General features: G+C 35.4%; 1 protein-coding gene and 1 pseudogene across 1 annotated transcript; both read right to left on the minus strand.

The window, feature by feature from the left end:
- Nucleotides 1-3,685: 3,685 nt before the first annotated feature.
- On the minus strand, nucleotides 3,686-7,300 carry LOC132364414 (putative POU domain, class 5, transcription factor 1B; annotated as a pseudogene).
- Nucleotides 7,301-8,577: 1,277 nt separating this feature from the next.
- Nucleotides 8,578-9,501, minus strand: LOC132365480 (olfactory receptor 5AC1-like). Its single transcript, XM_059922204.1, has one exon. The coding sequence runs from the start codon at nucleotides 9,496-9,498 to the stop codon at nucleotides 8,578-8,580; it is 921 nt and encodes a 306-aa protein (XP_059778187.1). The 5' UTR covers nucleotides 9,499-9,501.
- Nucleotides 9,502-15,035: the final 5,534 nt, after the last annotated feature.

Consider the following 15,035-nt stretch of genomic DNA (forward strand, 5'->3'; position numbering starts at 1 on the left):
ATGGAGATTTTAGAGATATCGTTCTCTTATTGATATCTAATTTAATTATGTTAAGGGTTTATAGTTTGTATTAATTCAGTTATTTTATTCTAATTTTTAAATCTTTAATATTTAAAGCCCATTATTGAAGTTTAAATGGAAAAATTATCAAAGTATGTTTTGCTATTATATTCAAAGACTTGGTATCTATACAAAATACCTTAAAATTTTTTTTGTTTTCTTTTTTTTTTCCTTTTTTAAAAATTGAGGTATAGTTGATATACAGTTTTATGTTTCAGGTGTATAACCTAGTGATTCACAATTTTTAAAGCTTATACTCCATTTATAGTTATTACAGAATATTGGCTAATATTCCCTGTGCTGTACAGTATATCATTGTACCTTATTTATTTTATTCATAGTAGTTTGTACCTCTTAATCCTCTACCCCTATACTGTCCCTCCCCCCTTCCCTCTCCCCATCAGTAACCACCAGTTTGTTCTCTATATCTGGGAGCCTGTTTCTGTTTTGTTAAATTCACTAGTTTGGTTTTTTTTTTTTTTGGATTCCAAATATAAGTGATATAATACAGTATTTGTCTTTCTCTGCCTGACTTATTTCACTTAGCATAATGCCCTCCAAATCCATGCATATTTGTACAAATGGCAAAGTTTTATTCTTTCTTATGGCTGAGTAGTATTCCATTGTATATATAAACTGTATCTTCTTTGTTGATGGACACTTGGGTTGCTTCCATATCTTGGCAATTGTAAATAATGTTGCTATAAACCTTGGGGTGCATACACCTTTTCAAATTAATGTTTTCACTTTCTTCAGATATATACCCAGAAGTGAAATTCCTGGATTGCACGGTAGTTCTATTTTAAGTTTTTTGAGGAACCTCCGTACTGTGTTCCACAGTGGTTGCACCAATTTACATTCCCACCAACAGTGTATGAGGGTTCTCTTTTCTCCACATCCTTGCCAACATTTGTTATATGTGTTCTATTTGATGACAGCCATACTGGCAAGTATGAGGTGATATTTTATTGTGGTTTTGATTTGCACTTCTCTGATGATTAATGATGTTGAACATCTTTTCATGTGCCTGTTAGCCATCTGTATGTCTTCTTTGGAAAACTGTCTATTCAGGCTGTGGGCTCAGAGGGTCTTAAGGCAGCCTGTCTGCTGATGGGTGGGGCTGTGTCCCTGCCCATTTAATTGCTTGGCCTGAGATGTCCCAGTACTAGTGCCTATGGGCTGGTGGGCATGGGTGGGGCTGGGTCCTGAGGCTCATAAGCTAGAAGGAGGATTCCTAAATAGTGAATGCCAGCACCAGTGTCCACATGGTAGAACAAGCTCTCCAAAATGGCTTCTGCCAGTGTCTATGTCCCCAGGGTGAGCTGAAGTTGCCTTCTGCCTCTCCAGGAGATTCTCCAGATCAGTAGGTGGGTCTGACCCAGACTCCTTTCAAATTACTGCTTCTGCCCTGGGTCCCAGTGCATGTGAAATTTTGTGGTGTCCTTTAAAAGTTGAGTCTCTATTTCCCACAGCCCTCTGGAACTCTTAAAATAAGCCCCACTGACCTTCAAAGCCAAACATTCTGGGGTCTCATCTTTCTAGAACGAACCCCTGGTCTAGGGAGCCTGATGTAGGGCTCAGATCCCTTACTCCTTTGGGAAAACCTCTGCAATTGTAATTATTCTCCCATTTGTGGGTCCAAAGGTATGAGAATTGACTATATCACGACTCGGTCCCTCCTACCCATCTTGTTGTCATTCCTTCTTTATATCTTTAGCTGTAGAAGATCTTTCAGGTAGGTTCCAGTCTTTTTTGTTAATGGTTGTTCTGTAAATAGTTGTAAATTTGGTGTGCCTGTAAGAAGAGGTGAGCTCAGGGTCTTTCTACTCCATGATCGTGGCCCTCCCCTAATTCAATTATTTTAAATATTACACAGAATAGAGTTTATTTTGGTGAATGTTCAGTGAGCACATAAAAAAATAATGTGTATTCTACTGTTGTTTGATATAGTATTCTATAACTATCAAGTTGGTTGATAATGTTCTTTAGGTCTTCTCTACTTTCACTGATTTTTTCTCTACTTGTTCTATCAATTATTGAAAGAGGAGTATTGAAGTCTTAATCTGTAATTGTCTCTTTCTTCTTTGTCTCTTTCTCCTTCCCATTCTATCAGTTTTTGCTTCAAGTATTTTAAAGCTCCATTGTTCAGTGCTTACAGACTTAGTATTATTTTGTCTTTTTGATAAATTGAATCCTTTATCATTTTGCAATGTCCCCTTTATCTCTGGTAATATTCCTATTTTGTTTGCTAGCCACTCCAGATTTCTTCTGATTAGTGTTGGCATAGTATGTCTGTTTTTCATACTTTTATTTTTAATTTATCTGTGTCTTTGTATTTGATGTGTGTTTCTTCTCAACAGTGTATAGTTATAGTATGTGGTTAGATCTTGCTTTTGAATCCAATCTGACAATCTGTCTTTTATTTGGTATATTATACCATTTATATTCAATGAATTATTGATGTGATTGGATTAAAATCTATCATTTTGCTGGATATTTTTCTATCCATTCCATTGTTCTTTGTTCTTCTTTCCTCTTTTCCTGCCTGCTTTTGGAGTATAGAAACTTTTTTATGATTCCATTTTATATCTACATTTGGCTTATTATTTATATATTGTCTCTCTTTTGGTGATTCTCTTAGGGTATGCAATATATTATTTTAATTAATTACATCTACCTTCAAATAATATCATACCACTACATTTATAGGGCAATAATCTAACAAATTGTAATTTCTCCCTCCAATCTTTTCTGCTATATTATCATATATTTTACTTTTATCTGTAAAGGTATGATATATTGCTACTCTTTTGGCATTCAGTTTCCTCTTAGATTAATTCATAAGAAGAAAGAAAGATCCTTTTTATATGAACCTTAATTTTTAACTATTTTCAGAGATGTTTGTTTGTGTAGCACCAAGTTCCTCTTTGATATCATATTCCTTCTTCCTGAAGAACTTCCTTTCATAATTTTTTTTTTCCTCTAGGACTTTGGGTAATGTTTTTTTTTTTTTTTGGTTCTTGTCTTAAAAGTTTTTATTTTACACTTTTTTTCCCACTGTGTCCCAGGCTTCTTTATTTAAAAACAAAGTGATGACTGACATTGTGTTTAAAATCAAGAACATCAATGAATTTTACCTTCCTTCCTACTATTTCCCTCAAAACTCCCTGCCCCCGTTCTTCATATTCCCAATTAATTGAATGTTTCCTATTTATTGAATGAAAAACCTAACTCCAAAAGCCCTGGCACAAATCCCAGGGTCCTGTTTCCCCAGTTTCTCCCGCTTTCCTCATCCCCCACTCCTGCCCCCACCCCTCAGAGAAAAGCAGGCACCTCAGTTTGAATGCATGAGAAAGCCCAGAGTGGTGAGCTGGACAAAAGGGAACACTTCACCCTCAAAGGTCAAAGGGACCAAGGAGTACAGAATAGTGAAGTGAGAGCCCCCATAGTCTAGGCTACTGAAATGGGCCCTGGTGCCAGAGAAAAGCACACTGGTGCCCCCATGAAAGGAAACTCAGCAGCCTCAAAATACTCTCATTGGGAATAGTTCCTGCTTGATTGACTGCCCTTCTGGTACCAGGTACAGAGCCACACTCAGACTCTGTGCTTGTTGATGCCAAGCTACTTAATTCTCAATGCTTATCTGCTCTCCCTTTCGAGCCTGCTGCAGGAGGGACTCCTCTGTGCCTTCCCCCTGAAGATTCTCCTTGTTGTCAGCTTCCTCCACCTATTTCTGCAGCAGGGGGCACAGCTTACACACATTACTGACACTGAGCTGCAGAGTCTCAAAACAGCAGTTGCTCTTTTGGCTAAATACCTTCCCACAGGGTGATCCTCTTCTGCTTTGGAGCTCCTGTAAAGTTCTGATGTCCTGAGACCCTTCCAGGTTTTGCTGCAACTTCACCTTGTCCTGCTTCATGCCACCAGGAAGACAGCACAAGGCTTGGGGGAGGCCCCTTCAGAGTTGCTCTCAATCCTGGCCCCAGGCTAGACTTCAGGCTGAGAAGTTTCCAGCAGCCTTGAGGATCCAGCCCCATTCCAACCTAAAGGAGCCACTACGCCATCCCTCTGCAGAACTCACATAGCGCTGAGTACCCCCAAAAACTTCAGCTACTCTCCAACCCCTGCCCAATTCCTGGACCATATTGGAGGAGGCACAGAAGAGGGGTGTTGGAAGCCCAGCCAGGTGAGAAGGTCAACCCAGCCCAACTCCAACCCTCCTGACCCATCACCTACACCTACCCCTACATCTGTGGAAGTAAAAAGGCAAAATTCAAAAGCAAGTAGGTATCCTGCAATGGGGAAGAAAGTCCCCCAAGCTGGGGACCTGGACCACATTAATTTTGGGAAGTTATTTTTTGTTAGGTAAAATTCTGAGTTGGCAGGTCTCTTTCCCCCACAGTTTGAAATATGTCAGTCAACTACTCAGTTATCTTCTGGCTGTGTACTTTTTCCTCCCCTCTCACTACCTTCAAACTTTTCTCTATCTTTGGTCTTTAACCACTTCAATATAACGTGTCCAGGTGTTTTTGTGTTTTTATTTTCTTATGATTTGGTTTCTGTCTGTTTTGTTTATTCTGCCTCAGGTTCTCTGTTTCTTGATTCTTTGGTTTGATGACTTTCATTATCTTTGAAAAATTCTTGACCATTATGTTTTCCAAATATTCCTTCTGCCCAACTCTCATTCTTTTCCTCTAAGTTTCCAGTTACACATAAGTTAGATAACTTGATAGTCCTTCACAGTACTTGAATATTCTGGGTTTTTTTTTTACTCTTTTCTGTCTTTGTGTTTAATTTTGATATCTATTGACCTATATTCAACATCACTGTTGTTTCCTCTACTGTGTCTAATTTACTGATGAGCTCACCAAAGGCATCCTTTATGTTTGTTCTCATGTTTTTAAAAAATTATTTCTACCATTTTCACTTGACTTTTAAAAAACACTTTCTATCTGTCTAGCTCTAAATTCTCTCTAAATCTGATCATGCATGGAAACTTTAACATATTAATCATGATCGTTTTAAATTTCCTGACTGATAATCCCAACTTCTGAGTCATATCTGACACTGGTTCTTTTGATTGTTTTGCCTTTTGACATTGGGTTGTTTCTTTCTTGGTTTTTTTGTTGTTGTTGTTGTTTGTTTGTCTCACAAATTTTATCTGAAGTCTGGTCTTCATGTGTAGGACAATAAAAATGGAAGTAAATCGTACTTAAAGGACAAATGAAATATCCGGAATTATAAAAACTTAAAATTCTTTTTATTAGCTGAAGTGTATATTTCAGATACCAAGTTAAAATGGACATTGACTATAAACTTTGGTAGAATGTATTGTATATGTATGTGGTGGGGGTCAGACTCTTAAAGGTATGAGGTAAAAGGAAGAACCACTTTAAGATTCTGCTTAGATCTGAATAACATCTGGATAGATGGGGCATATCCAAAGTAGTGAGAGGACCCCCAACCATTGAGATTTCTGTAAAGTAATAATCGCTTCATATGAAATAGTATAATACATGTATGCCTGGTGTCTATATAAAACATTCAATTCTACCTCAGGGGAAAAGGGGTAGGTATCTTAGTTTGTGTTCTGCCACAGACTGAGACATTGTTTGAGTGCAGTAATTTATTTGTGAATAGTTGATGAGTGAGAAAGTGTTGAAGTGAGACAGGAAAGGGAATGCAGCCGATAAAGGGTAATTTACCAAACAAGTTACAACTGTGGGCAATCAAGCTTAATCATTTTTGGAAACACCATGAGCCAGTATAGAGCATGAACGTCAAATTTATATTAGCCAAAGGGCAAAGGATCTGAGGTATTTATTCACCAACTCCTGCCAATCATTGGTTGATAAATGGTCTGGGGGAGAGTCTATGAACAGTAGTCATTTCCCAGTTCCTCCAATCTGCGTTAAATGCCTCTGGCCATCAGAGAAAGCCCTCAGATGAAGATGTATAGTTAGAAAAGACATGGGCAGGCACCAACAGTATCTGTGACAGGGAATATATAGGAATCAATGGACAGTGTGATCTGTGACTCACATTGAATGAGTCATTCAACACTAGCTATTATAGTGAGTCAGACTATCTCTCAAGCAACCTATTCTCAAAAACCTTAAATTTAGGTTTGTCCACATGTAACAAAAGAAATGATGAAAATTGCTCTTACAGGATTAGAAAAGTGGAAAACAATGTTTCACAGTGAGTCATGGCATACAATTTATACTATGTAACACTTAACATTAGGGCCTTTTAATTGGAATAAAGTTTCCTCAGATAGTTGCCAAAATTCCCCTAAAATAGTGATGGAATGTTATTTAATTTGTTTTGTAGTCTTTAAAAATCTAAGCAAATACTCTTCCCAGTCACATCATCATCATCATCCATTGGGTCATTGCTTATGGTGTCTAATACACAGGGCAGCCAGCAATACAATATTGTGTTGTGAATAGTGCCCCTGAGTTAAGCAGTGCACACAGTTTGCATGGCCATTCAAAATTCCTCTGTACACACTTTGTTATAACATTATTCATGGAAACCATTTTTCTCTCAGTAGTTTATAAATGTTGTTCCATTGTCTCTGTACTTTCAGTGCAACAAATGGGAAGTCAAATATTACTGTACTTATCTTTACGTTGTTAGTAACCCAGTCTCTCTATCTAGAAGTTTATAGATCTTCTCTTTACCCTGAAATCTGGGACTGTTTGCCAGGAGCATAGTCTTCTTGTGGTTGTTATAGTATCAGTGCTATCCATTGCAGATTATTTAGCTTAGGAATCCAAGATTTCCTTTGTTTCTAGAAAATGGCTTGATGAGCTATATTTTAGAATGAGTGAGCCTAATTTGCCAATTCTAGAATCACCAGTTTAGAGGGTGTAAATACACAATAGACTCCCTCCAGTGGTCAGTTCTCCCCAAAAATACTCTCAAAAAATAAATTCTTCTCTATATGAGATTTTTCTGATGAGTTTGAACATTATATGGCTTTACAGCACTTGTGCTTTGAAATAACAGTGTCCTTTTTCACAAATCTAAACCCTTTCTTCCTATCTGGTTGAAGAGAGGACAGGACACCTTGTAGAAGCATGGATGGATTAGATACTTTGATCTCTATCAGCACCAAAGATGCCCCTATTAAGTTCTTCTGCTTATACAACAAGGACCATTTTCTCCCAGAACTGATTTGATTTGTAGAATTTTTGAATTCATTTGGCTTCAATGTGTTCATTCCTCTTGTCATTGCCTGTTTAGATGGCCGATTACATTTATATAATCATTTTAAGTTCACGTACTCTCTGTGCCCTGAAGATAGTCTAAGACAGGGCAGTGGAGCTGCATTTCTGGCTTCAGTTCTCAGCCTTGCATCCTCCTACCTTGCATACCTGTTGTGTCTATACATCAGGTTTTCTGTATATGTAATTCTTCCTCTTAATTCTTCCTCACTGATCAGCAATATCAGGTCGTCACCTAAGGATTTTGCAACAGCAATAGGTAGCCAATGATGATATAAATTCAAACAAATTTTACATTTTCTACCATAGAATTCCTTTAAATTTAGGAGATGGCCAACAGAGAAAGTCACTACACATTCTGTACAGAGCAGTCAATGGAAGAACAATAAATATTACATTGTAAGTTTTTACAATCACTTCAGAAATGAGAACCATTCCATACTGGCACTTACCCAAATTAAGAAGTGTTGCATCGTGTAATTGCAGAATTAAATTATTTTTACTTAAATGGTAAACATGCAAGAGATTATAAGAAGTGTAAAAATTATGTAAATGTATGTTTCTGCCTTATTAAACATGTAAAGATTAATACAGTAGACTGCTAATATCTGAGGAAATATATTCTGAAATCTTTTAATATCTGCAAAGTCTTGAATACCACTATTATAATTTTCCTGATAAAATGTACTATGTACTTGCATATATTTGAGCCATGTTCAGTAGTTCACTTTTTATTTTATCCCAGCTTCCATTATTCTCCAGTAAAATCCACCAGTCTCTTATATTCTGTGCTTTTTAAACATTTTCTTTATTACAAAGAAATTTTCCTCTTCAGGGACAATCTCCTCCAAGAAGTCACTTCATCTGAGTCTCTGAACAGTTGAGAAGCAGCAAGAATTTTGATATGCAAGCTCTAGACAATTATCTTCACTCAGTCACACCAAACTAAAGAAAGAAACATGCAAATGTCTGCCACAGCAAAATTACAAACTACTATATCAATTTAGAAGGAATTTACAGAGTCAAACATTGAAAATTCTAAATCCTTTGTTTTAACAAGGATGTTCTATTTTTCATTAAAAATTCAGTTTTCTGTGGTATGAAGACCTCCTGCCATTGAAACAAATATCCATTGAAGCTGACTTTCATCAGACAGCACTCAGAAACTACCCTAGACACGCCTTCTCTTAAAATTATAAAGCCAAGGCTAATTTGCATAACTACAGACCCCTTGTATTTTGCAAAGTTTGAAAAGAACAAGTTTGAATTTTGCCTTAAGAACTGTTTATTTATTCATTATTCTCCTCAAGGCACCTATAACCTCTTTGTTCCTCAGACTATAAATAAAAGGATTTAGCAGAGGAATTATGATTGTATAAAATAAAGAATATAGTTTATCCTGATTTTCGGCTGGTCCAGACCCAGGATGCACATACATGAAGAAGAGAGTGCCATAGAACAAGGAAACAGAGAGCAGGTGGGCACTGCATGTGGAGAAGGCTTTGCTCCTGCCCTTTTCAGACTTCATTTTCCAGGTGGCAAAGAAGACATAGCAGTAAGAGATAATGATACTCATAAAAGTGAAAGACTGTATAAAGACTGAAAATATAAAAACCAGGAGCATATTAACTCTAGGATCAGTACAGGAAATCTTAAATAGTTGTAAAATTTCACAGTAGAAATAATGTATTACATTGGACTTGCAGAAAGTTAATCTAAGTAACAAACCCACATGCATCAGGGGATGAAGAAACCCGATAATATAAGAGACACCTAATAATTGAGTGCAGAAGATATTGGACATCACCACTGGATAAAGCAAGGGGTTGCATATGGCCACATAGCGGTCATAGGCCATCACCACCAGGAGGAAACATTCTGTGTTTGCACTGGAAGCAAAAATATAAAATTGGGAGATGCACTCAAACAGGGATATCATATGATTCATAGATAAGAGATTCATTAGCATTTTGGGAGTCACAGAGGATGAAGAACAAGCATCTGCAAAGGCTAAACTGCCCAAAAATAAGTACATGGGTGTGTGAAGATGGGGGTCCTTCCAGATGAGAAAAATCAGTCCAAGGTTGCCCACCATCGTGGTGAGATAGATCACCAAGAACACCAGGAACAGGGGAACCTGCAGCCTTGGAAGATCTGTGAGTCCAGTGAGAACAAACTCAGTCACCAGTGTCTTGTTTGCCACCATTATATTCACTCAGTCTATCACTGCAGTAAAAGGGTAGGTGAAGAACACAGTAATGAAAGACCATGAAAATAATCACATTTTATTTGAAAAAAATACATCTTCCTTGTTTATGTATCCCCTTTAATCAGGACATTTACCTTTTATCCTTGAGTAAATATTCTTTACAAACAATAAGTATTTGGGAAACTGGTCCCATAAACTAGGGGGAAAAAATATATATATATACATATAGTAATGATTTCATGACTTGTATAAAAGAAGTGAGCTTATTTTGTAATTTGGAAAGATTGGTTGTAATTTAATAATCATCTTCTAATATAAAAATCTTTAAAAATATGTATAGAATCTAGCTATTTAAATATGCTAAAGAATAGTTATCAAAACTAATAGCACACATTCTAAATAATACAGCATCTCTCTTCAAATTAAGAACAGATATAGAATATGATATGGCATGGAAGTAGGAAAGTATAATAGTAAAACAAAACAAAGACTCCAAAGCAGATTCAAGTATATATTGGAATTTAATATATTACATGGGTGATTTTTCAATTGAGAAAAATTATGATTTATTCAATCAGTAGTATGACTATATTTGCCTATCTATCAGGAAAAAAGTAAGAATGACTCCCTTTCTTATGCCTGTTTTAAATCTGCTGCCAGATAAAGGACTTAAAAGTTAAAAAATAACAAAACAAAAATAAACAATTAAACACTCTAAGAAAAGTCATAAAATAAATATAATTTAAATATATTACAAAAATTTTTGACTAATATAAGAAACCCATAAATTATAAAGAAATGTATAGGTATATTTAATCTACTACTTCATGAAAATCAAGTATATATCAAATCTATAATAAGGTAAAAGATTAATAAAATTTTGGTAGAAATATGTATAATAAATTAAGATAAAATATCAGTACCTATCACATGCAAAAAAATTACAAATTGATAAGAAAAGTCAAATAATTCAATAGAAGAATGAAAATGGAATTGGGTGGGCGAGTCACAGAAAAATATGTCAACATATATTCAAAAAATGTAGGAAAAGTTGCTCTCCTTCCTCAATACTCAAGATGTGCAAATAAAATAGCAGTAAGACATCACTTTTCACTCCTCAGATTAGCAAAATTTATTGCTTAATGAAATTTGGAAATGGCCACTCTCACATTTACTGGTGAGAATATAAATTAAGCTTTTTAAAAACAATTTGGCAGTCTTTTAAAAATAAAATATACATACTCGTCAACCCAGCAATCCATGTCTGCAACCCATTCTATAGCAATAGCATATCATTTCATAGGAAGAAAAGTCTACTGCAGCATTGTTCATGGTGGCAAAAGACTGGAAATAATATGAAAACCAATCAGGATGAAGCAATGGTTGAACAAATCCTGGTGTAATTATATTAATCAATATTATGGCAGTCATTTCAAAATGAGTTATTGACCCACCAGTTGACTGAAGGAAAATTTCACAATTAATAAGGACGTAAGAAGAGTAAGATACAGAGAACTATGTATGAGATGATCACATTAAACAGACAAAGTCTTAAAATTCTCACTCTCTGTATATCTTCGAACACATGCACACATATATATTTGTATATAACCATCTGAACATAAAGACTGTGTGAATCGATAGACTCCAGGTTGTTAATATTTATGATCTTCGTGTAGGTGAGAAAATAAAGGAGAGGAGGAGAGAGATAAACATTCCCCCCCAAAAAGTGTTTGTGATAAAAACACAATATATGTTATCATCCTATTTATACAATTATATATATTAATATATGTACAAAGATATTTTTACTGATAGTCATAAGGCTGTTAATAGTGAAGATGAGAAAAAGAGAAACAATAAAAATGTTATTATTGTATTTAGTAGGTAGCAATAAAACTTTTAATTAAAAAATAGGAATTCATTACAAGTAACATTTTTTGTAAAAGCATATCTTCAGTTTAGTAATTTTTTGGATTATGTGGATATGCTTTTGAATATTTTCAGTGATATCTGACTGCAACCATTAAGAGTGATTTCTTTCTCTCTCTTTTTTTGGAATACTCAAAAGGTATTTTGTAAATGAATAAAGTTAGGTATACAAGTACAGTAAGTGTTTCGTTTGTCTTTATAACTAAGTACATTTCTTTTTGGATATATTGATAAATGCTTTATAATTTTTGTCAATGATGCAAATGAAATATTTGATGTAATCTTTTAATAATTTGAATTTCTTCTGTGACATGTAAATTTTGCCTAAAAGTAAATCCAAAAGAATAGATCCTAAGATATTTGGAGGTGAACATAGAGATTCTTAGATTACCTAGAAGGGGAAAATCCACCTATAATTTAGTGTGTAAATTCAGCTATTTCTCAAAATAAAATGAATAACACAATTTTATACATGCACTTTTTGTTGATTAAAATACATACAAAAATTTACCTATTTTCCAAAATTGTATTAGTTTAACCTTAAAATAAGTCTTAGTTTTTATTTTCCATCTTCGCTGAGATTAGAACAAGAAAAAAATTAGCTTTAAGAATATATCTTTTATTTTAAAAAAATAAAATTAGATAAAAAAGAATATATCTTTTAAAGTATATACCTGCAAGGAAACCTGGAAACACAATACCAGTAGCAAGAAGATTGACTGATACGTTTCTGCTGAAAACTGGCCTTATGGACAGTGAGTACAGATCATTTAGTTTCCAAAGTGGACATTTTGTCCTGACTAAACCTATTTAGCTTTCTTGCCAACTCTCAACCTATAATAGATATTTCCAGATTTCATAATTAGGTCAAGAGCTATTAAGAATTTTGGATCTTTCACCCTAAGATATAGATGATAGCTAGCTAGCTGGCTAGCTAGCTAGATAGACTGATATCCTCATCCATTGGGAATTAATGATTTTATCTCATCCATGAATAACTCAAAGAAGTTTGAGCAGCACAGTTTAGTTGTCCATAATCTGACAAGAAAATTTTCTATAGATTATGAAATAATCTCTGAAACTTTTGAGTCATTATCATTTTCCCATTTGTTTTAGTCTTCTATTATTCCAAGTTTACTGTTAAAAAGAAATCTTATTATGCTTGTTTCCTTAACAGTAAAACATCTAGTATTTATGACAGGCATATGAAATTGTCCTGAAGAGAAAGAGAAAATCCCATAGGATTGCCAGGATTTTTAATGCTTACCTGGATATTTCATTATCAGATAGGCAAATTGAAAAACTACAAATAATTAAAATTAGACAGATCCCGGTGTCCGCACTCAGTTTCTGTAAGTCTTGGGGAGAATGAGAAAATGGTTGTTTTCTTGAAGGAAAGATGATGATTTTTCATAGAAAGTAATGAAAAAAATGTATATTTCCGTCTACAATACTCTACATTAAGGCCAGAGTAATCTTTACCAATTGCCAAACTGATTAGGCCAGCACTGTTTTCACATGTATGGCTGCATCTCTTCTTACAACCCTTAAAGGAAGAAAAGTGGAAGGTGTAGAATGAAGCAGTGTTGTGCAAAGCTTTTCCTTGGAAGCCTCAGTTGCAGGGACATCTTTATTTGTACTCTTTCAAATCTATTCATGAAAAAGTAAAAAGAATCTTGGAATTCCCTCAATGAAAGTTATCAACGGATTCCCTGTAGGATGAAGGCAAAGTCATTCTACTGGGCATTATGAACCAATCAGCGAGCAAATCACCCCAGATATACCCAAGTGTAACAATTAGAAACACACTTTGTGTCATTAGAGTTTACTGTGCAGGCAACTTGAAAAACTGCCTCTGAGTAGTTTTTAGGACATATTAATTTCCTCTAACTTGTCACTCTTGATGTTGCCAATTCCAATGACCTGATAATTTCTTCAAACATCTTAAAGACCCATCAACCTCAACATGTGCAAATCCAAATTTAGAGTCTTTCCAAACCTATCACTAAACATGGACCTCATCCAGTCCTCCCATTCTCAAATAATGGCATTATCACCTACCCATTTTTAAAGAAACAAACCTGAGTGTAATCTCTCAAATCCATGTCAAAATCATTATTAGGGCTTCCCTGGTGGCGCAGTGGGTGAGAATCTGCCTGCCAATGCAGGGGACACGGGTTTGAGCCCAGGTCTGGGAAGATCCCACATGCCGCGGAGCACCTGGGCCCGTGAGCCACAATTACTGAGCCTGCGCGTCTGGAGCCTGTGCTCCGCAACAAGAGAGGCCGCGATAGTGAGAGGCCCGCGCACCGCGATGAAGAGTGGCCCCCGCTTGCCGCAACTAGAGAAAGCCCTCACACAGAAACGAAGACCCAACACAGCCATAAATAAATAAATAATTAATTAATTTAAAAAAAAATCATTATCAAATCCACAGCTTGTATCTCTTCAATGTCTCTTGAAACCATCCACTTCTCTCCAAGTTCAGGAAAACGATCTCCTACCTGGAATACTGACATAACCTTTTAATATTCTATGTGTATTTTCTAACATTTTATCCTATACCATTCCCTACATTTGGGCTAACATCATTTTTATAAAAAGCCAAACTGCTGAGATCACCACTGTTCTCACACCCATGGCTACAGCTCCACCTTAACCCTTAAATAACTTCCAATGGCTCTTAAAAGAAAAATCAAAATCCTTAGTCCATACATCCCTTTCCTCATCCAAAAACATATCCAATACTCTTCTATACAAAGTTTTTGTTCAGTGTAGTTCATAGATTTTTTTAGGTGAATGATCCTGACATTTCTTTGATAATAAAATCAATCTAGGAGTTGAAGTTAAAAATCATAATTTTATTTGTGACTTCTGTATGTGGTATTGCTGAGAAACGAAATTCAGAGTCTATCCCTTTATTTTTCTAATCTTATCGTAAGAATGAAAAGAGTTCTCCTTGAAAGGTACCTAAATATCTCTGGATACCCATTAGATTTCTGCCTGACATGCTGCCCCTGTGACGGGAGGAACACACATTCTTTGAGTGAGTCTGACAGAGCTCATGAACCCAGGTAGAACTCTGAAAGGGTCAACCATTGGCACTATGTTGTCTTCAGTAATGTACGCAGGCCATGGAAGTTTTCAAGTCTGAAAATGACAAAGAATTATGAACTTATCCCTTTATTTGCTGGGAGTTTTTTAATTAACTGATACAATTTCATTACTGGTAATTGGTCTGTTCATATTCTGTGTTTCTTCCTGGTTCAGTCTTGGGAGATTGAACCTTTCTAAGAGTTTGTCCATTTCTTCTAGGTTGTCCATTTTATTGTCGTATAGTTATCCATAGTAGTCTCTTATGATCCTTCGTATTTCTGTGGTGTCCATTGTAACTTCTTTTTTTTTTTTTAACCTTTCTCAGGTTTGTAACTTCTTTTTCAAATCTGATTTTATTGATTTGTGCCCTGTCCCTTTTTTTCTTGATGAGTCTGGCTAAAGGTTTTTCAATTTTGTTTATCTTTTCAAAGAACCAGGTTTTAGTTTCATTGATCTTTTTTAAATTATTTTTTTAGTCTCTATTTCTTTCATTTCTGCTCTGAACT

This window comes from Balaenoptera ricei, chromosome 4 (genome assembly GCF_028023285.1).
Source record: "Balaenoptera ricei isolate mBalRic1 chromosome 4, mBalRic1.hap2, whole genome shotgun sequence".
NCBI lineage: Eukaryota > Metazoa > Chordata > Mammalia > Artiodactyla > Balaenopteridae > Balaenoptera > Balaenoptera ricei.

What these genes read in the sequence shown, in the direction of transcription:
- LOC132365480 (XM_059922204.1), bottom strand. Translation starts at nt 9,498, where the DNA reads ATGGTGGCAAACAAGACACTGGTGACTGAGTTTGTTCTCACTGGACTC.